Source organism: Calonectris borealis, chromosome 36, assembly GCF_964195595.1.
Source record: "Calonectris borealis chromosome 36, bCalBor7.hap1.2, whole genome shotgun sequence".
In the NCBI taxonomy this organism is placed as follows: Eukaryota; Metazoa; Chordata; class Aves; order Procellariiformes; family Procellariidae; genus Calonectris; species Calonectris borealis.
The window spans coordinates 551,292-573,618 of NC_134347.1; the positions used below are offsets into that span (position 1 = coordinate 551,292).

Genomic DNA, 22,327 nt, shown 5'->3' on the forward strand with positions numbered 1-22,327 from the left:
GTGTGAGGCCATGTTGGACCATGTTGGACCATATTGGGCCATGTTGGATCATATTGGACTGTACTGGGCCGTGCTGGACCATGTTGGGCCACGCTGGGCTGTATTAGGTCATGTTAGGCTGTGATGGGCCATGTCGGACTATGTTGGGCTGTGGGAGGCCATGTGGGACCACGTTGGGCCATGTTGGACTGTGTTGGGCCATGTCAGGCTGTGTTGGGCTGTACTGGGCCATGCTGGACCATGTTGGGCCATGCTGGGCCGTACTAGGTCGTGTTAGGCCGTGATGGGCCATGTTGGACCATGTTGGGCTGCGTGAGGCCACGTTGGACCATATTGGGCCGTGTTGGATCATATTGGCCATGTGGGGCCATGTCAGGCCGTGTTGGGCGTTCTGGGCCGTGCTGGACCATGTTGGGCCATGCTGGGCCGTACAGGGTCATGTCAGGCCATGTTGGGCCATGTTGGACCATGATGGGCTGTGTGAGGCCATATCGGGCCATGTTGGACCATATTGGGCCGTGTTAGGCCGAATTGGGCTGGACTGGGCCATGCTGGACCATGTTGGGCCTGCTGGGCCGTACTAGGCCATGATGGGCCATGTTGGATCATGTTGCGCCGTGGGAGGCCATGTTGGGCCATGTTGGACCATATTGGACTGTGTCAGGCCAAGTTGGACTGTACTAGGCCATACTGGGTCATGTTAGGCCGTGTTGGGCCATGTTGGATCATGTTGGGCTGTGGGAGGCCATGTTGGACCACATTGGGCCATGCTGGACCACGTTGGGCCATGTCAGGCCCCGTTGGGCTGTACTGGGCCATGCTAGGCCATATTGGGCCACGCTGGGCCATATTAGGTCACGTCAGGCCGTGTTGGGCCATGTTGGACCATGTTGGGCTGCGTGAGGCCATGTCAGGCTGTGTTGGGCGTCCTGGGCCGTGCTGGACCATGTTGGGCCATGCTGGGCCATGCTGGGTCATGTTAAGCTGTGATGGGTCATGTTGGATCATGTTGGGCTGTGGGAGGCCATGTTGGACCACATTGGGCCATGTTGGACCATACTGGGCCATGTGGGGCCATGTCAGGCTGTGCTGGGCGTCCTGGGCCGTGCTGGACCATGTTGGGCCATGCTGGGCCGTACTGGGTCACGTCAGGCCGTGTTGGGCCATGTTGAACCATGTTGGGCTGTGTGAAGCCATATTGGGCCATGTTGGACCATATTGGGCCATGTTGGACCATATTGGACTGTGTCAGGCCAAGCTGGGCTGTACTGGGCCGTCCTGGACCATGTTGGGCCATGCTGGGCCATACTGGGTCATGTTAGGCTGTGATGGGCCATGTTGGATCATGTTGGGCTGTGGGAGGCCATGTTGGACCACATTGGGCCATGCTGGACCACGTTGGGCCACGTCAGGCCGCGTTGGGCTGTACTGGGCCATGCTAGGCCATATTGGGCCACGCTGGGCCATATTAGGTCACGTCAGGCCGTGTTGGGCCATGTTGGACCATGTTGGGCTGCGTGAGGCCACCTTGGACCATATTGGGCCGTGTTGGACCATACTGGGCCATGTGGGGCCATGTCAGGCTGTGTTGGGCGTCCTGGGCCGTGCTGGACCATGTTGGGCCATGCTGGGCCATGCTGGGCCGTACTGGGTCATGTCAGGCCGTGTTGGGCCATGTTGAACCATGTTGGGCTGTGTGAAGCCATGTTGGACCATATTGGGCCATGTTGGACCATATTGGACTGTGTCAGGCCAAGCTGGGCTGTACTGGGCCGTGCTGGACCATGTTGGGCCATGCTGGGCCATACTGGATCATGTTAGGCTGTGATGGGTCATGTTAGGCTGTGATGGGCCGTGTTGGATCATGTTGGGCTGTGGGAGGCCATGTTGGACCACATTGGGCCATGTTGGACCATATTGGGCCACGTCAGGCCGCGTTGGGCTGTACTGGACCATGTTGGGCCATGCTGGGCCATATTAGGTCACGTCAGGCCGCGTTGGGCTGTACTGGGCCATGCTAGGCCATATTGGGCCACGCTGGGCCATATTAGGTCACGTCAGGCCGTGTTGGGCCATGTTGGACCATGTTGGGCTGTGTGAAGCCATGTTGGACCATATTGGGCCATGTTGGACCATATTGGACTGTGTCAGGCCAAGCTGGGCTGTACTGGGCCGTGCTGGACCATGTTGGGCCATGCTGGGCCATACTGGGTCATGTTAGGCTGCGATGGGCCATGTTGGATCATGTTGGGCTGTGGGAGGCCATGTTGGACCACATTGGGCCATGCTGGACCACGTTGGGCCATGTCAGGCCGCGTTGGGCTGTACTGGGCCATGCTAGGCCATATTGGGCCACGCTGGGCCATATTAGGTCACATCAGGCCGTGTTGGGCCATGTTGGACCATGTTGGGCTGTGGGAGGCCACCTTGGACCACACTGGGCCATGTTGGACCATGTTGGATTGTGTTGGGCCATGTCAGGCCGTGTTGGGCCATGTTGGAGCATGCCAAGGCCATGTTGAGCCGTGCCAGGCCCTGCTGGACCAAGTCAGGCCGTGTCAGCAGCGTGTCGCCGGCGCAGGGGAGAACAAGGAGGAGGACAGTAGCGTCATCCATTACGACAACGAGGCCATCGCCCGGCTGCTTGACCGCAACCAGGATGCCACCGACGATGCCGATGTGCAGAACATGAACGAGTACCTCAGCTCCTTCAAGGTGGCCCAGTACGTCGTGCGTGAGGAGGACAAGGTGCGCCCCGGGGACGGGGACATGGGGACACGAGATGGGATGTGAAGGGGAGGACGATGGGGATGATGGAGATGGTGGGGACAGTGGAGATGGTGGAGGTGGGGACGATTGAGACGATGGAGATGGGGACGCTGGAGGTGATGGAGGTAGAGATGATGGGAATGATGGAGATGGTGGGCACAATTGAGACGATGGAGATGGGGACGCTGGAGGTGATGGAAATAGAGATGATGGGAATGATGGAGATGGTGGGGACAATTGAGACGATGGAGATGGGGACGCTGGAGATGATGGAGGTGGAGATGATGGGAATGCTGGAGATGGTGGGGACAGTGGAAATGGTGGAGGTGGGGACGGTTGAGATGATGGAGATGGGGACGCTGGAGATGATGGAGGTAGAGATGATGGGAATGATGGAGATGGGGACAGTGGAGGTGGTGGAGGTGGGGACAATTGAGACGATGGAGATGGGGACGCTGGAGATGATGGAGACATGATGGGGATGATGGGAATGATGGAGATGGGGACAATGGAGGTGGTGGAGGTGGGGACGATTGAGACAATGGAGATGGGGACGCTGGAGATGATGGAGGTAGAGATGATGGGAATGCTGGAGATGGTGGGGACAGTGGAAATGGTGGAGGCGGGGACGGTTGAGATGATGGAGACAGATGATGGGGACAATGGGGATGATGGAGATGGTGGGGACAATGGATAAGGTGGAGGTGGGGACAATGGAGACAACAGAGATGGGGACGCTGGAGATGATGGAGACATGATGGGGAAGATGGGCACAATGGATATGGTGGAGGTGGGGACAACGGAGACAATGGAGATGGGGACGATGGGTATGATAGAGACAGAGATGATGGGGAAGATAGGGACAATGGGGTTGATGAAGATGGGGGTGATGGAGATGAGGACGGTGGGGTTGGGAACGATGGGGAGGATGGAGATGATGGGGACGGAGATGATGGGGACTGGAGACAGGGATGGTGGAGACCATGTGGATGGAGATGATGGAGACAATGGGAATGGGGATGACGGAGGTGATGAAGACAGCGGGCATGTGAACGATGGAGATGGGGACACTGGAGATGATGGGGCGGTGGGGATAGGAATGATGGAGACATGGAGAAAGGGACAGTGGGGATGATGGAGACGGGAACTGGAGATGATGGAGATGGAGATCGTGAGCACGGGGATGGTGGAGATGGAAATGATAGGAACGGTGCGGTCAGTGACAATAGGGACGGGAACAACGGAAACGATGGAGATGGGGATGGTGAGGACTGGAGGTGGAGATGATAGGGAGATCAAGAGGATGGAGAGGAGGAGGATGGAGAGGAGGATGGGGATGATGGAAACAATGGAGATAGGGATGGTGGTGGTGGGAATGATGGAGATGATGGGGATGATGGAGATGAGTATGATGGAAGTGGAGAAGGGGATGATGGAGATGAGGATGTGGATGATGGAGATGATGGAGGTGATGGGGATGATGGAGGTGGAGGTGATGGGAGACGGAGATGGGGGACGATGGAGACAATGGGGATGGGGACGATGGAGATGGCGGTGGGGATGATGGGGGTGGGAGGTGACGGGGACGGGGGATGATGCAGGTGGAGCTGATGGAACTGGGGACAGTAGAAACGATGGAGCTGGGGACACTGGAGACAGCAATGACAGACCTGGTGGTGGCACCCTCAGGCCAACGGGGCTTCAGCGGGTGCCCGCGGGCGCCCTGGCGGCTGCTGACGGTGCCTGTGCCGGCAGATCGAGGAGATCGAGCGGGAGATCATCAAGCAGGAGGAGAACGTTGACCCCGACTACTGGGAGAAGCTGCTGCGACACCACTACGAGCAGCAGCAGGAGGACCTGGCGCGCAACCTGGGCAAGGGGAAGCGGGTGCGCAAGCAGGTCAACTACAACGATGCCGCCCAGGAGGACCAAGGTGGGCACTGGGAGGCACTGGGAAGGCACTGGGAGGCACTGGGAGGAGCTGGTTTGCAACCTGGGCAAGGGGAAGCGGGTGCGCAAGCAGGTCAACTACAACGATGCCGACCAGGAGGACCAAGGTGGGCACTGGGAGGCACTGGGAAGGCACTGGGAGGCACTGGGAGGACCTGGCGCGCAACCTGGGCAAGGGGAAGCGGGTGCGCAAGCAGGTCAACTACAACGATGCTGGCCAGGAGGACCAAGGTGGGCACTGGGAAGGTACTGGGAGGCACTGGGAAGGTACTGGGAGGCACTGGGAGGAGCTGGTTTGCAACCTGGGCAAGGGGAAGCGGGTGCGCAAGCAGGTCAACTACAACGATGCCGCCCAGGAGGACCAAGGTGGGCACTGGGAAGGCACTGGGAGGCACTGGGAGGAGCTGGTTTGCAACCTGGGCAAGGGGAAGCGGGTGCGCAAGCAGGTCAACTACAACGATGCCGCCCAGGAGGACCAAGGTGGGCACTGGGAAGGTACTGGGAGGCACTGGGAAGGTACTGGGAGGCACTGGGAGGAGCTGGTTTGCAACCTGGGCAAGGGGAAGCGGGTGCGCAAGCAGGTCAACTACAACGATGCCGCCCAGGAGGACCAAGGTGGGCACTGGGAGGCACTGGGAAGGCACTGGGAGGCACTGGGAGGAGCTGGTTTGCAACCTGGGCAAGGGGAAGCGGGTGCACAAGCAGGTCAACTACAACGATGCCGCCCAGGAGGACCAAGGTGGGCACTGGGAAGGCACTGGGAGGCACTGGGAAGGTACTGGGAGGCACTGGGAGGAGCTGGTTTGCAACCTGGGCAAGGGGAAGCGGGTGCGCAAGCAGGTCAACTACAACGATGCTGCCCAGGAGGACCAAGGTGGGCACTGGGAAGGCACTGGGAGGGCACTGGGAGGCGCTGGGAGGATGCTGGAACACACTGGGAGTAACTGGGGGTGGTTCCTATGCACTGGGCACCCGTGCCCAGAAGAATTGATGTGGGTACAGGGCAGCGCGGGGCACTGGGAAGCACTGGTAAGGTACTGGGACACATCAGGAGGCCACTGGAGCAGACTGGTCAGGTACTGGGATGCATTGGGAGGGCAGTGGGAGAGACTGGGAGGCACTGGTAAAGTACTGGGACACATTGGGAGGCCACTGGAGCAGACTGCTCAGGTACTGGGATGCATTGGGAGGGCACTGGGACAGACTGGGAGATACCGGGAGGCACTGGGGGGAGTCCTGATGCACTGGGTACCCACACCCAGGAGGACCAAGGTGGGTACAGCGCAACTGGGAGTACTGGAAGGTACTGGGATGTTCCTCAGGAGGCACTGGGAGTTACTGGGAGGGCATTGGGACAGACTGGGAGGATACTGGGACATACTGGGGAGAGTCCCAACGCACTGGGCACCTGCACCGAGGAGGATGAACGTGGGTACAGAGCAACTGGGAGCACTGGGAGGCACTGGGTGCTGTTGTTGGGGGAATGGGAGGCACTGGGGGTGTGCTCTGTCAGTACTGGGAGGATACTGGGATGGACTGGGAGGCACTGGGGGAAGTCCTGGTGCTCTGAGCACTCACACTCAGGAGCACCAAGGTGGAGTACAGGGCAACTGGGAGCACTGGGAGGTTGTTGGGACATTCCTCAGGAGCACTGGAAGTTACTGGGAGGGCACTGGGACAGACTGGGAGGCACTGGGAGGGCTCTGGGCTAGGCTATCCCACATCTGGGGGTGGGGGGGGTTGGGGTATGGGGTGGATTTGGGGGTACCAGGGGGTACCTGGGGGCACCTACAGGTGCAGGGGGGTATTTTTGGGGGGCAGGGGGTGTTTGGGGGTACAGGGGGTATTTCGGGGGGCAGGGGGTATTTGGGGGTACCTTGAGGTGCGGGGGTATTTGGGGGTACAGGGGGTATTTGGGGGGGCAGGGGGGTGTTTGGGGGTACCTTGAGGTGCGGGGGTATTTGGGGGTACAGGGGGTATTTGGGGGGGCAGGGGGGTGTTTGGGGGTACCTTGAGGTGCGGGGGTATTTGGGGGTACAGGGTATTTTGGGGGCAGGGGGTATTTGGGGGTACCTTAAGGTGCAGGGGGTACTTTGGGGGGCAGGGGATATTTGGGGGGTACAGAGGGTGTTTGGGGGGTGTCAGGGGTTCTTTGGGGGGTACAGGGGGTGTTTGGGGGGTATTTGGGGGGTGTTTGGGGGTGCAGGGGGGTTGGGGGGATGTTTGGGGTGCAGGGGGTGTTTGGGGGTTCTTTGGGGGTGCAGGGGTGTTTGGGGGGTGTTTGGGGGTGCAGGGGGTGTCGGGGGTGTTTGGGGGTGCAGGGGGTGTTCTGGGGTGCAGGGGTGTTTGGGGGTGCAGGGGGTGTCGGGGGGTGTTTGGGTGTAGGGGTATTTGGGGGTGCAGGGGGTGCAGGGGGGTGTTGGGGGTGCAGGGGGTGTTTGGGGGTGCAGGGGGTGCAGGGGTGTTTGGGGGTGCAGGGGGTGTTTGGGGGTGCAGGGGTGCTTGGGGGTGCAGGGGGCGTTTGGGGGTGCAGGGGGTGCAGGGGGTGTTTGGGGGTGCAGGGGGTGTCGGGGGGTGTTTGGGTGCAGGGGTGTTTGGGGGTGCAGGGGGTGTTTGGGGGTGTTTGGGGGTGCAGGGGGTGTTGGGGGGTGTCTGGGGGTGCAGGGGGTGTTTGGGGGTGCAGGGGGTGTTGGGGGGTGTCTGGGGGTGCAGGGGTGTTTGGGTGCTGACGGTGCCCCCCAGACAACCAGTCCGAGTACTCGGTGGGCTCCGAGGAGGAGGACGAGGACTTCGACGAGCGGCCGGAGGGTGAGTGTCCCCGTGTCCCCCCCCCGTGTCCCCCCCGTGTCCCCCCCGTGTCCCCCCCCGTGTCCCCCCCCGTGTCCCCGAGTCCTCCCGTGTCCCCTCTGTGTGTCCCTCTGTCCCCCCAAGTCCTCCCATGTCCCCCCGTGTCCCCTCTGTGTCCCCAAGTCCCCTCTGTGTACCCCTCTGTCCCCTCTGTCCCCTCTGTGTGTCCCCAAGTCCCCTCTGTCCCCCCTGTGTCCCCCCGAGTCCCTTCTCTCCCCTCTGTGACCCCTCTGTGTGTCCCCGTCCCCCCAAGTCCCCTCTGTGTCCCCTCTGTGTCCCCCCAAGTGCCCCATGTCCCCCCCGTGTCCCCCCCATGTCCCCTCTGTGTCCCCCCATGTCTCTTGTGTCCCCTCTGTGTCCCCCATGTCCCCTCTGTGTCCCCCACGTCCCCTCATGTCCCCCCGTGTCTCCTGTGTCCCCTCTGTGTCCCCCCAAGTGCCCCGTGTCCCCCCCATGTCCCCTCTGTGTCCCCCCCGTGTCCCCCCCATGTCCCCCCCGTGTCCCCCCAAGTCCCCTCTGTGTCCCCCCATGTCTCTTGTGTCCCCTGTGTCCCCCACGTCCCCTCATGTCCCCCCGTGTCCCCTCTGTGTCCCCCCAAGTGCCCCATGTCCCCCCCGTGTCCCCCCCGTGTCCCCCCCATGTCCCCCCCATGTCCCCCCCGTGTCCCCCTGTGTCCCCCCCATGTCCCCCCATGTCCCCCCCGTGTCCCCCCGTGTCCCCCCCGTGTCCCCCCCGTGTCCCCCTGCGTCCCCCCGTGTCCCCCCCGTGTCCCCCCCATGTCCCCTCGTGTCCCCCCGTGTCCCCCCATGTCCCCTCTGTGTCCCCCCGTGTCCCCCCGTGTCCCCCCGTGTCCCCCCATGTCCTCTCTCTGACCGACCACGTCACCTCTGTGTCCCCTTGTGTCCCCACCCTGTCTGGGGTGGCACTGGGGGAATTGGGGGGGGGGGGCCCTGGGTGGCACAGAGGGGCCTGGGGGGTGGGGACCCAGAGGTGGGGGTCAGGGTGCCCTGGGGAGGGTCGGGGTGCCCCAAGGGGGGGTCGGGGTGCCCTGGGGAGGGTCGGGGTGCCCTGGGGGGGTCAGGGTGCCCCAAGGGGGGGTCGGGGTGCCCTGGGGAGGGTCGGGGTGCCCCGGGGGGGGTCGGGGTGCCCCAAGGGGGGGTCGGGGTGCCCTGGGGAGGGTCGGGGTGCCCCAAGGGGGGGTCGGGGTGCCCCGGGGAGGGTCAAGGTGCCCCAAGGGGGGGTCGGGGTGCCCTGGGGGGGTCGGGGTGCCCTGGGGAGGGTCGGGGTGCCCCAAGGGGGGGTCGGGGTGCCCTGGGGAGGGTCAAGGTGCCCCAAGGGGGGGTCAGGGTGCCCCAGGGAGGGTCAGAGTGCCCCAAGGGGCATCAGGGTGCTGGGGGGGGGGTGTCAGGAAGCCCCAAGGGGGGTGTCAGGGTGCTGTGGGGTGCTCAGGGTGCCCCGGGGTGGGTGCTGACCCCCCCTGCTCCCCCCCCAGGCCGGCGTCAGTCCAAGCGGCAGCTGCGGAACGAGAAGGACAAACCCCTGCCCCCGCTGCTGGCCCGGGTGGGCGGCAACATCGAGGTGAGGACCCCGGGGTGGGGGGCACCCGGACACCGCGGCCACTCCAGGGGGGCGTCAGGGGGTGCCCGGACGCCTGGGTCCCCCCACACGCACCCGGGTCCCCCCAGGACACCTGGGTTCCGCCCCCCCTACCCGTGTCCCCCCACTCACCCATGTCCCCTGAACACCTAGGACCCCCTACCCCCCCGTGACCCCACCCATGACCCCCCTGGGTGCCTGGATCCCCCACATGCCTGTGCCCCCCGCAACACCCGTGACCTCCCTGCACACCCGTGTCCCCCCAACCACCTGTGTCCCCCCCAGATACCCGTGACCCCCCCACCCGTGACCCCCCTAGGAACCCATGACCCCACCCACCCATGCCCCGCCAGACACCCATGACCCCCACCCACCCATGACCACCACCTACCTGTGCCTCCCTCGGACACCCGTGACCCCCCCAGACACCCATGACCCCCCCGCACACCGCTGACCCCCACCCACCCATGACCCCCAGACACCCATAACCCCCCACTCACCTGTGCCCCTCCAGACACCCCTGACCCCCAACCACCCCTGACCTCCCCAGGCACCCCTGACCCCCCCCAAACCCCTGACCCCTCTACCCACCCATGCCCCCCTGGACACCCCTGATCCCCCCCACCCCTGACCCCCCCAGACACCCCTGACCCCCCCACCCCTAACCCCCCCACCCCTGATCTCCCCCATGCCCCCCCAGACACCCCTGACCCCCCCCACCCGTGCCCCCCCAGACACCCATGACCCCTATCTGTGCCCCCCCAGACACCCCTAATCCCCCCACACCCCTGGCCCCCACCCGTGCCCCCCCAGACACCCCTGGCCCCCCCACACCCCCCCAGACACCCCTGACCCCCCCATGCCCCCCCAGACACCCCTGATCCCCCAAACACCCCTGGCCCCCACCCGTGCCCCCCCAGACACCCCTGACCCCCCCCACCCATGACCCCCCGGACACCCCTGACCCTCCCACCCACCCATGCCCCCCCAGACACCCCTGACCCCCCCATGCCCCCCCAGACACCCCTGGCCCCCCCACCTCTGACCCCCCCCACGCCCCCCCAGACACCCCTGACCCCCCCATGCCCCCGCAGACACCCCTGGCCCCCCGCACCCATGACCTCCCCCATGCCCCCCCAGACACCCCTGGCCCCCCCCGTGCCCCCCCAGACACCCCTGACCCCCCCCATGCCCCCCCAGACACCCCTGGCCCCCACCCCTGACCCCCCCCATGCCCCCCCAGACACCCCTGACCCCCCCATGCCCCCGCAGACACCCCTGGCCCCCCCATGCCCCCCCAGACACCCCCGGCCCCCACCCCTGACCCCCCCGTGCCCCCCCAGGTGCTGGGCTTCAACACGCGGCAGCGCAAGGCCTTCCTGAACGCGGTGATGCGGTGGGGGATGCCCCCCCAGGACGCCTTCACCTCCCAGTGGCTCGTCCGCGACCTGCGCGGCAAGACCGAGAAGGAGTTCAAGTAGGTGGCCCCGGGACAGGCGGTGGCCTCGGGGACAGGCGGTGGTGCTGGGGACAGGCAGTGGTGCCGGGGACAGGCGGTGGCCTCGGGGACAGGCGGTGGTGCTGGGGACAGGCAGTGGTGCTGGGGACAGGCGGTGGTCCCGGGGACAGGCAGTGGCCTCGGGGACAGGCGGTGGCGCTGGGGACAGGCAGTGATGTCGGGGACAGGCAGTGGCGCCGGGGACAGGCGGTGGTGCTGGGGACAGGCGGTGGTGCTGGGGACAGGCGATGGCATTGGGGACAGGCGGTGGCACTGGGGACAGGCAGTGGCATCGGGGATAGGCGGTGGCATTGGAGACAGGCAGTGATGTCAGGAACAGGCGGTGGCGTTGGGGAGAGGCAGTGGCACTGGGGAGAGGCAGTGGCACCGGGGACAGGCGGTGGCACCGGGGACAGGCGATGGCGCTGGGGACAGGCAGTGATGTCAGGAACAGGCGGTGGTGTTGGGGACAGGCGGTGGTGTTGGGGACAGGCAGTGGCACCGGGGAGAGGCAGTGGCACTGGGGACAGGCGGTGGTGCCGGGGACAGGCAGTGGTGCTGGGGACAGGCGGTGGTCCCGGGGACAGGCGGTGGTGCTGGGGACAGGCGGTGGCACCGGGGACAGGCAGTGGCCTCGGGGACAGGCGGTGGCGCTGGGGACAGGCAGTGGTGCTGGGGACAGGCGGTGGCCTCGGGGACAGGCGGTGGTGCTGGGGACAGGCAGTGGTGCTGGGGACAGGCGGTGGTCCCGGGGACAGGCAGTGGTGCTGGGGACAGGCGGTGGTGCTGGGGACAGGCGGTGGTCCCGGGGACAGGCGGTGGTGCTGGGGACAGGCGGTGGCACCGGGGACAGGCAGTGGCCTCGGGGACAGGCGGTGGCGCTGGGGACAGGCAGTGATGTCGGGGACAGGCAGTGGCGCCAGGGACAGGCGGTGGTGCTGGGGACAGGCGATGGCATTGGGGACAGGCGGTGGCACTGGGGACAGGCAGTGGCATCGGGGATAGGCGGTGGCATTGGAGACAGGCAGTGATGTCAGGAACAGGCGGTGGCACTGGGGAGAGGCAGTGGCACCGGGGACAGGCGGTGGCACCGGGGACAGGCGATGGCGCTGGGGACAGGCAGTGATGTCAGGAACAGGCGGTGGTGTTGGGGACAGGCGGTGGTGTTGGGGACAGGCAGTGGCACTGGGGAGAGGCAGTGGCACCGGGGACAGGCGGTGGCACCGGGGACAGGCGATGGCGCTGGGGACAGGCAGTGATGTCAGGAACAGGCGGTGGTGTTGGGGACAGGCGGTGGTGTTGGGGACAGGCAGTGGCACTGGGGAGAGGCAGTGGCACCGGGGACAGGCGGTGGCACTGGGGACAGGCGGTGGCGCTGGGGACAGGCAGTGATGTCAGGAACAGGCGGTGGTGTTGGGGACAGGCGGTGGTGTTGGGGACAGGCAGTGGCACTGGGGAGAGGCAGTGGCACCGGGGACAGGCGGTGGCACCGGGGACAGGCGATGGCGCTGGGGACAGGCAGTGATGTCAGGAACAGGCGGTGGTGTTGGGGACAGGCGGTGGTGTTGGGGACAGGCAGTGGCACCGGGGAGAGGCAGTGGCACTGGGGACAGGCGGTGGTGCCGGGGACAGGCAGTGGTGCTGGGGACAGGCGGTGGTCCCGGGGACAGGCGGTGGTGCTGGGGACAGGCGGTGGCACCGGGGACAGGCAGTGGCCTCGGGGACAGGCGGTGGCGCTGGGGACAGGCAGTGGTGCTGGGGACAGGCGGTGGCCTCGGGGACAGGCGGTGGTGCTGGGGACAGGCAGTGGTGCTGGGGACAGGCGGTGGTCCCGGGGACAGGCAGTGGTGCTGGGGACAGGCGGTGGTGCTGGGGACAGGCGGTGGTCCCGGGGACAGGCGGTGGTGCTGGGGACAGGCGGTGGCACCGGGGACAGGCAGTGGCCTCGGGGACAGGCGGTGGCGCTGGGGACAGGCAGTGATGTCGGGGACAGGCAGTGGCGCCAGGGACAGGCGGTGGTGCTGGGGACAGGCGATGGCATTGGGGACAGGCGGTGGCACTGGGGACAGGCAGTGGCATCGGGGATAGGCGGTGGCATTGGAGACAGGCAGTGATGTCAGGAACAGGCGGTGGCACTGGGGAGAGGCAGTGGCACCGGGGACAGGCGGTGGCACCGGGGACAGGCGATGGCGCTGGGGACAGGCAGTGATGTCAGGAACAGGCGGTGGTGTTGGGGACAGGCGGTGGTGTTGGGGACAGGCAGTGGCACTGGGGAGAGGCAGTGGCACCGGGGACAGGCGGTGGCACCGGGGACAGGCGATGGCGCTGGGGACAGGCAGTGATGTCAGGAACAGGCGGTGGTGTTGGGGACAGGCGGTGGTGTTGGGGACAGGCAGTGGCACTGGGGAGAGGCAGTGGCACCGGGGACAGGCGGTGGCACTGGGGACAGGCGGTGGTGCCGGGGACAGGCAGTGATGTTGGGGACAGGCGGTGGCGCTGGGGACAGGCGGTGGCATCAGGGACAGGCAGTGGCACTGGGGACAGGCACTGGCATCAGAGACAGGTGGTGGTGCCGGGGACAGGCAGTGGCACTGGCGACAGATGGTGGCATCGGGGACAGGCAGTGGTGTCAGGGACAGGTGGTGGCACTGGGGACAGGCAGTGGCGCTGGGGACATATGGTGGCATTGGGGACATATGGTGACACCGGGGACAGGCAGTGGCACCGGGGACAGGCGGTGCCGTTGCGGACAGACGGTGGCGTTGGAGGCAGGCGGTGGCACTGGGGACAGGCGGTGGCGCCGGGGACAGGCGGTGGTGCCGGGGACAGGCGGTGGCACTGGGGACAGGCAGTGGCACTGGGGACAGATGGTGGCATTGGGGATAGGCAGTGGTATCAGGGACATGTAGTGGTGCTGGGGACAGGCGGTGGCGCCGGGGACAGGCGGTGGCACTGGGGACAGGCGGTGGCACTGGGGACAGATGGTGGCATTGGGGATAGGCAGTGGTATCAGGGACATGTAGTGGTGCTGGGGACAGGCGGTGGCATCGGGGACAGGCAGTGGCACTGGGGACAGGTGGTGGCACTGGGGACAGGTGGTGGCACTGGGGTCATATGGTGGCACCAGGGACAGGCAATGACATCAGGGACGGGTGTGGTGCTGGGGACAGGCAGTGGTGGCAGGGACAGGCAGTGGCACCGGGGACAGGCAGTGGCACTGGGGACGGGCGGTGGCACCGGCACAGGTGGGGTACCCGTGTGTGTCCCCGTGTCCTCGTGTGTCCCCCGTATCCCCATGTCCCTGTGTCCTCCTGTTGTCCCCATGTCCCCACGTCACCCACATTCCCATGTCTTTGTTCTTATGTGTCCCCCCCACGTCTCCACGTGTCCCCCCGTGTCCTCATGTTGTCCCCCATGTCCCCACATCACCTGTCCCCATGTCTTTGTCCCCCCATGTGTCCTCCATGTCCCCATGTGTGTCCTTACGTCCCCACGTGTGTCCCTATATCCTTTTGTCCCCATGTCCCCCCATGTCCTTTTGTCCCCATGTGAGCCCCCCATGTCCCCATGTGTCCCCTCGTGTCCCCACGTGTCCCCTCACATGCTCATAGTGTCCCCTTGTCTTTATGTCCCCATGTATCCACGTGTCCCCATGTGCATCCGCATGTCCCTATGCTTGTCACCACGTCCTTATGTCCCCGGGTCCCCCATGTCCCTGTGTGTCCCCATGTCCTTGTGTGCCCCCCATGTCCCTGTGTGTCCCCACCTTCCCGTGTCCCCCCATGTCCCTGTGTGTCCCCATGTCCTTGTGTGCCCCCCATGTCCCTGTGTGTCCCCACCTTCCCGTGTCCCCCCATGTCCCTGTGTGTCCCCCCATGTCCCTGTGTGTCTTCACCTTCCTGTGTCCCCCCATGTCCCTGTGTGTCCCCCCATGTCCCTGTGTGTCCCCATGTCACTCTGTGTCCCCCCATGTCCCTGTGTGTCCCCATGTCCTTGTGTGCCCCCCCATGTCCCTGTGCATACCCCCATGTCCCTGTGTGTCCCTACGTCCCTGTGCATCCCCATCGTCCCATGTCACTCTGTGTCCCCCCATGTCCCTGTGTGTCCCCATGTCACTCTGTGTCCCCACATGTCCCTGTGTGTCCCCATGTCCCTGTGCATCCCCTTCGTCCCATGTCACTCTCTGTCCCCCCATGTCCCTGTGTGTCCCCATGTCCCTGTGTGTCCCCACGTCCCTGTGCATCGCCATCGTCCCATGTCACTCTGTGTCCCCCCCATGTCACGCTGTGTCCCCCCATGTCCTTGCGTGTCCCCATGTCCCTGTGCATCCCCTTCGTCCCATGTCACTCTCTGTCCCCCCCATGTCCCTGTGTGTCCCCATGTCCCTGTGCATCCCCCGCATCGTCCCATGTCACTCTCTGTCCCCCCATGTCCCTATTGTCCCTTGTGCTTGTGTCCCCCATGTCCCTGTGTCCCCCATGTCCCTGTGTGTCCCCATGTCACTCTGTGTCCCCCCATGTCCCTGTGTGTCCCCATGTCCCTGTGTGTCCCCACGTCCCTGTGCATCCCCATCGTCCCATGTCGCTCTCTGTCCCCCTCATGTCCCTGTGTGTCCCCATGTCCCTGTGCGTCCCCGTCTTCCTGTGTCCCCATCATCTCACGTCCCTCTGTGTCCCCCCGTGTCCCCCCATCACCCCATGTCCCCCCGTGTCCCCGTGCCGCGTGATGAGCCCTTACTCAGCCGAGCGCCATCGCTGTCGGTTTTCCTGGGGACCGGACGAGCCCGTGTCCCCCTCACCCCGACACAAAGTCACCCCCGGGGTCCCCATGTCCCCTCGGGGGGCCGGGTCTGGCCCAGGGGACGCCAGAGCGGTGGCAGGACCCGGCCAGAGCTGGCACAGCCCGGGACGGGCGCTGTGATGAGGGGACAGGCTGATGGCGCGGGGACATCGGGGACATCGGGGACACTGGGGACATCAGGGAGATGGGGGCCATCAGGGATATTGGGGACACTGGGATCAGGGATGCTGGGGACAAGGTCCCTGGGGATGGGGACACTGGGGACCCTGAGGATAAGGGAGCCTGGGGACAGGGCCCCTGGAGCTGGGGACACTGGGGACAGGGACAGCAATGGGGACCGTGGGGTCAGGGACCCCAGAGGATGGGGACAGAGACCCCGGGATGGGGACTGTGGGGACAGGGACTATGGGGACAGGGATCGTGAGCATGGGGACAGGGGACACTGGGGACAGGAGCTATGGAGACAAGGGACACTTGGGACAGGGGCCTTGTGGAGGGGGACCTTGGGGACAAAGGACCCTGGGGACAGGGACCTCGGGGATGGGGACAGAGACCCTGGGGATGGGGTCTGTGGGGACAAGGGACCCTGGGAACAGAGACCCTGGGGATGGGGACCTTGGGGACAGGGTCTATGGGGACAAGGGGCCTTGGGGACAGGGACCTTGGGGACAGGGACCTTGGGGACAGGGTCTATGGGGACAAGGGACCCTGGGGACAGGGACCCTGGGGACAGGGTCTATGGGGACAAGGGACCCTCGGGACAGGACCCTGGGGACGGGGTCTATGGGGACAAGGAACCCTGGGGACAGGGACCCTGGGGATGGGGACCTTGGGGACAGGGTCTGTGGGGACAAGGGACCCTGGGGACAGGGTCTATGGGGACAAGGGACCCTCGGGACAGGACCCTGGGGACAGGGCCCCTGGGGACGGGGTCTGTGGGGACAAGGGACCCTGGGGACAGGGACCCTGGGGATGGGGACCTTGGGGACAGGGTCTGTGGGGACAAGGGACCCTGGGGACAGGGTCTATGGGGACAAGGGACCCTCGAGATGGAGACCCTGGGGACAAGGGACCGTGGGGACAGGGACCCTGGGAACAGGGTCTGTGGGGACAAGGGACCCTGGGGACAGGACCTATGGGGACAGGGTCTATGGGGACAAGGGACCTTGGGGACAGGGACCCTAGGGACAGGACCTATGGGGACAGGGTCTATGGGGACAAGGGACCCTCGGGATAGGGACCCTAGGGACAGGGTCTATGGGGACAAGGGACCCTCGGGACAGGGACCCTGGGGACGGGGTCTGTGGGGACAAGGGACCCTGGGGACAGGAACCCTGGGGACGGGGTCTATGGGGACAAGGGACCTTGGGACAGGGACCCTGGGGAGGGGGTCTATGGGGACAGGGACCCTGGGGACAGGACCCTGGGGACAGGGTCTGTGGGGACAAGGGACCCTGGGGACAGGGCCCCTGGGGACGGGGTCTGTGGGGACAAGGGACCCTCGGGACAGGGACCCTGGGGACGGGGTCTGTGGGGACAAGGGACCCTGGGGACAGGGCCCCTGGGGACGGGGTCTGTGGGGACAAGGGACCCTGGGGACAGGGACCCTGTGGAGGGTGTCTATGGGGACAGGACCCTCGGGACAGGATCTATGGGGACAAAGGACCCTGGGGACAGGGACCCTGGGGAGGGGGTCTATGGGGACAGGACCCTGGGGACAGGGACTATGGGGACGGGGCCTATGGGAACAAAGGACCCTGGGGACAGGACCCTGGGGAGGGGGCCTATGGGGACAAGGGCCCCTGGGGACAGGGTCTATGGGGACAAGGGACCCTGGGGACAGGGCCCCTGGGGACGGGGTCTGTGGGGACAGGGCCCCTGGGGGGGCAGCGGCAGGCGGTGGCCCTGAGCGTGTCCCCCAGGGCCTACGTGTCCCTGTTCATGCGTCACCTCTGCGAGCCGGGGGCCGACGGCTCCGAGACCTTCGCGGACGGGGTCCCCCGGGAGGGGCTCTCGCGGCAGCAGGTGCTGACCCGCATCGGCGTCATGTCCCTCGTCAAGAAGAAGGTACGGCCCCCCGACACCCGGGTTCTGGGGTGACTGGGTCCCCCCCCGGACTCCTGGGTCCCCCCTGGGCGCCTGGGTCCCCTCTGGGGTGACTGGGTCCCCCCCCGGACTCCTGGGTCCCCCCCCGACACCCGGGTTCTGGGGTGACTGGGTCCCCCCCGGACTCCTGGGTCCCCCCCGACACCCGGGTTCTGGGGTGACTGGGTCCCCCCCCAGACTCCTGGGTCCCCCCCGGGCGCCCGGGTCCCTCTGGGGTGACTGGGTCCCCCCCCGGACTCCTGGGTCCCCCCCCGGGCACCCAGGTCCCTCTGGGGTGACTGGGTCCCCCCCCGGACTCCTGGGTCCCCCCCAACACCCGGGTCCCCTCTGGGGTGACTGGGTCCCCTCTAGGGTACTGGGTACCCCCCCGGACTCCTGGGTCCCCCCGGGCGCCCGGGTCCCCTCTGGGGTGACTGGGTACCCCCCCCGGACTCCTGGGTCCCCCCGGGCGCCCGGGTCCCCTCTGGGGTGACTGGGTCCCCCCCTGGACTCCTGGGTCCCCCCCGACACCCGGGTTCTGGGGTGACTGGGTCCCCCCCCGGACTCCTGGGTCCCCCCCCAACACCCAGGTCCCTCTGGGGTGACTGGGTCCCCCCCCGGACTCCTGGGTCCCCCCCAACACCCGGGTCCCCTCTGGGGTGACTGGGTCCCCTCTAGGGTACTGGGTACCCCCCCGGACTCCTGGGTCCCCCCGGGCGCCCGGGTCCCCTCTGGGGTGACTGGGTACCCCCCCCGGACTCCTGGGTCCCCCCGGGCGCCCGGGTCCCCTCTGGGGTGACTGGGTCCCCCCCCGGACTCCTGGGTCCCCCCCCGGGCACCCAGGTCCCTCTGGGGTGACTGGGTCCCCCCCTGGACTCCTGGGTCCCCCCCGACACCCGGGTTCTGGGGTGACTGGGTCCCCCCCCGGACTCCTGGGTCCCCCCCCAACACCCGGGTCCCTCTGGGGTGACTGGGTACCCCCCCCAGACTCCTGGGTCCCCCCGGGCGCCCGGGTCCCCTCTGGGGTGACTGGGTCCCCCCCCTGGACTCCTGGGTCCCCCCCGGGCGCCTGGGTCCCCTCTGGGGTGACTGGGTACCCCCCCCCGGACTCCTGGGTCCCCCCCGGGCACCCGGGTCCCTCTGGGGTGACTGGGTCCCCCCCCGGACTCCTGGGTCCCCCCCGGGCGCCCGGGTCCCTCTGGGGTGACTGGGTACCCCCCCAGACTCCTGGGTCCCCCCCGACACCCGGGTCCCTCTGGGGTGACTGGGTCCCCCCCCTGGACTCCTGGGTCCCCCCCGGGCGCCTGGGTCCCCTCTGGGGTGACTGGGTCCCCCCCCTGGACTCCTGGGTCCCCCCCGGGCGCCTGGGTCCCCTCTGGGGTGACTGGGTACCCCCCCCCGGACTCCTGGGTCCCCCCCGGGCACCCGGGTCCCCTCTGGGGTGACTGGGTCCCCCCCCAGACTCCTGGGTCCCCCCCGGGCGCCCGGGTCCCCTCTGGGGTGACTGGGTCCCCCCCTGGACTCCTGGGTCCCCCCCGGGCGCCCGGGTCCCCTCTGGGGTGACTGGGTCCCCCTCCTGGACTCCTGGGTCCCCCCCGGGCGCCCGGGTCCCCTCTGGGGTGACTGGGTCCCCCCCTGGATGCCTGGGTCCCCTCTGGGGTGACTGGGTACCCCCCCGGACTCCTGGGTCCCCCCCCGACACCCGGGTCCCTCTGGGGTGACTGGGTCCCCCCCCGGACTCCTGGGTCCCCCCCGACACCCGGGTTCTGGGGTGACTGGGTACCCCCCCGGACTCCTGGGTCCCCCCGGGCGCCCGGGTCCCCTCTGGGGTGACTGGGTCCCCTCTAGGGTACTGGGTCCCCCCCCCGAACACCTGGGTCCCCCCCAGATGCCTGGGTCCCTGTATAAGTGAGTGGGGATTGCAGCCCCTGCGTACCTGGGTCCCCCCAGATCCCAGGGTCCCCCCTGGACTCCTGTGTCCCTGGTGGGTGAGTGGGTGGGGGGTGCAGCTCCTGGACCCCCAGATCCCTGGGTCCCCCCTGGACTCCTGGGTCCCTGTGGGTGAGTGGGTGGGGGGTGCAGCTCCTGGACCCCCAGATCCCTGGGTCCCCCCTGGACTCCCGGGTCCCTGGTGGGTGAGTGGGTGGGGGGTGCAGCTCCTGGACCCCCAGATCCCTGGGTCCCCCCTGGACTCCTGGGTCCCTGGTGGGTGAGTGGGTGGGGGGTGCAGCTCCTGGACCCCCCGATCCCTGGGTCCCCCCTGGACTCCTGGGTCCCTGGTGGGTGAGTGGGTGGGGGGTGCAGCTCCTGGACCCCCCGATCCCTGGGTCCCCCCTGGACTCCTGGGTCCCTGGTGGGTGAGTGGGTGGGGGGTGCAGCTCCTGGACCCCCCGATCCCTGGGTCCCCCCTGGACTCCCGGGTCCCTGGTGGGTGAGTGGGTGGGGGGTGCAGCTCCTGGACCCCCAGATCCCTGGGTCCCCCCTGGACTCCTGGGTCCCTGTGGGTGAGTGGGTGGGGGGTGCAGCCCCCAGATCCCTGGGTCCCCCCTGGACTCCTAGGTCCCTGGTGGGTGAGTGGGTGGGGGGTGCAGCTCCTGGACCCCCAGATCCCGGGGTCCCCCCCAACACCTGGGTCCCCCCCGCAGGTGCAGGAGTTCGAGCACATCAACGGGCGCTGGAGCCTTCCCGAGCTGGCCCCGGAGCCCAGCGCCGACTCCAAGCGCTCGTCCCGCGCCTCCTCCCCCGCCAAGACCTGCCCCCCCAGCCCCGAGCAGAGCGGCCCCCCCAGCCCCGGCCCCCCCACGCCCGGTACCGGGGGGCTGGGGACACGGGGAGGGACATGGGGGACAGGATGGGGACACGGGGATGGGGGACATGGGATGGGGATGGGGACACGGAGGACAGGATGGGGACATGGGGATGGGGGGGACCCAGGGGACAGGGGGGATGTGGGGGACAGGCTGGGGACAGGGACACAGGGACAGGGGGGACATGGGGACATGGGGACATGAGGGACAGAGGGTGGGGACAGGGACATGGGGAACATGGGGACATGAGGGACAGAGGGTGGGGACAGGGACATGGGGAACATGGGGACATGAGGGACAGAGGGTGGGGACAGGGACAGTGGGGACATGGGGACAGGGGCGATATGGGGGACAGGATGGGGACACAAGGACATGGGGGACATGGGGACAGGATGGGGACACACGGACATGGGGGGCAGGGGATGGAGACAGGCACACGGGGGTTATGGGATGGGGACAGGGACGTGGGGTCGGGGAATATGGGGGACAGGATGGGGACACAGGGATGGGGGACATGGGATGGGGACACGGAGGACAGGATGGGGACAGGGGATGGGGACAGGGGATGGGGGGGACCCAGGGGACAGGAGGGATATGGGGGACAGGCTGGGGACAGGGACACAGGGACAGGGGGGACACGGTGGACAAGATGGGCTCACAGGGATGGGGGGACATGAGGGGACAGGATGGGATGGGGACACGGGGGACATTAGGGACAGGGATGGGGACACAGGGAACATGAGGGACAGCGGATGGGGACAGGGACAGTGGGGACATGGGGACAGGTGATATGGGGGACAGGGTGGGGACACAGGAACATGGGGACAGGGTGGGGACACAGGGACAATGGGGGACATGGACAGGGGATGGGGACAGGGACACGAGGGATATGACATGAGGACGGGGAATATGGAGGACAGGATGGGGACATAGGGATGGGGGGACAGGGGATGGGGACATGAGGACATAGGGGACATAGGGGACGGGATGGGGTCACAGGGATAGGGGGGACATGGGGGACGGGATGGGGACAGGGACATCAGGGACATGGGGGACAGGATGGAGACACGGGGACGGGGGACATGAGGGACAGGGGACAGGGACACAGGGACGGGGAGGATATGGGGGACAGGATGGGATGGGGACACAGGGGACATGGGGGACAGGATGGGAACACAGGGACAGGGGACACGGGATGGGGACATGGGGGTCAGGATGGGGATGGGGACAAGGGGGACACGGGACATGGGGTCGGGATGGGGACACGGGGACATGGAGGACAAGACGGAATGGGGACATGGGGACAGGGGACAAGGACACTGGGGACAGAGCGTGGATACACGGGGATGTGAGGATGGGCATGGGGACGTGGGGGACGCAGGGGACACAGGGTCATGGGGGGCACAAGGATGGGGGACACGGGGACAAGGACGCAGGGACACGGGCAGGGTGCTGGGGACACCCCATGTCCCCCTGTCCCTATGTCTTAACGTCCCCTGTCCCCAGCCACGCCGGCGCCCAGCGAGCGCGGGGACGGGCCAGGGCCACCCCCGGACAGGGACGACGGTGACACCAGGGACGAGAAAGAGCCCAAAGGCCCTGAGAAGATGGAGACGGAGGTGGGTGACAGGGCTGTCCCCAACCCTGTCCTCCCTGTCCCTAGTGACGTCCTCCCTCTCCCCAATCGTGTCCTCCCTGTCGCCGTCCCTGTCCCCATGTCCCTGTCCCCCGTGTCCTCCTTGTCCCCAACCCTGTCCCCAATCGTGCCCTCCCTGTCCCCAGTCATGTTCTTGTCCCCAACTCTGTCCCATCTCTGTCTCCATCCCTGTCCCCAACCCTGTCCCCAATCGTGCCCTCCCTGTCCCCATCCCTGTCCCCAGTCATGTTCTCCTTGTCCCCAACTGTCCCCACCCCATCTCCACTCATGTCCCCCAGCCCTGTCCTCCTCCCCTGTCCTTGTCCTTGTCCCCAACGC

General features: G+C 66.8%; 1 protein-coding gene across 3 annotated transcripts in view; it reads left to right on the forward strand.

Moving 5' to 3' along the window:
* The window catches only part of CHD3 (chromodomain helicase DNA binding protein 3), an 85,470-nt gene that overhangs the window by 50,384 nt on the left and 12,759 nt on the right, over positions 1–22,327 (forward strand). For all 3 annotated transcript variants that reach the window (XM_075135034.1, XM_075135035.1, XM_075135036.1), the window contains 8 exons: positions 2,582–2,748; positions 4,525–4,702; positions 7,462–7,527; positions 9,059–9,144; positions 10,506–10,639; positions 17,383–17,527; positions 20,191–20,353; positions 21,859–21,971. In XM_075135034.1, the coding sequence (XP_074991135.1) occupies positions 2,582–2,748; positions 4,525–4,702; positions 7,462–7,527; positions 9,059–9,144; positions 10,506–10,639; positions 17,383–17,527; positions 20,191–20,353; positions 21,859–21,971 (1,052 nt within the window). The remainder of the gene's footprint in view (positions 1–2,581; positions 2,749–4,524; positions 4,703–7,461; positions 7,528–9,058; positions 9,145–10,505; positions 10,640–17,382; positions 17,528–20,190; positions 20,354–21,858; positions 21,972–22,327) is intronic.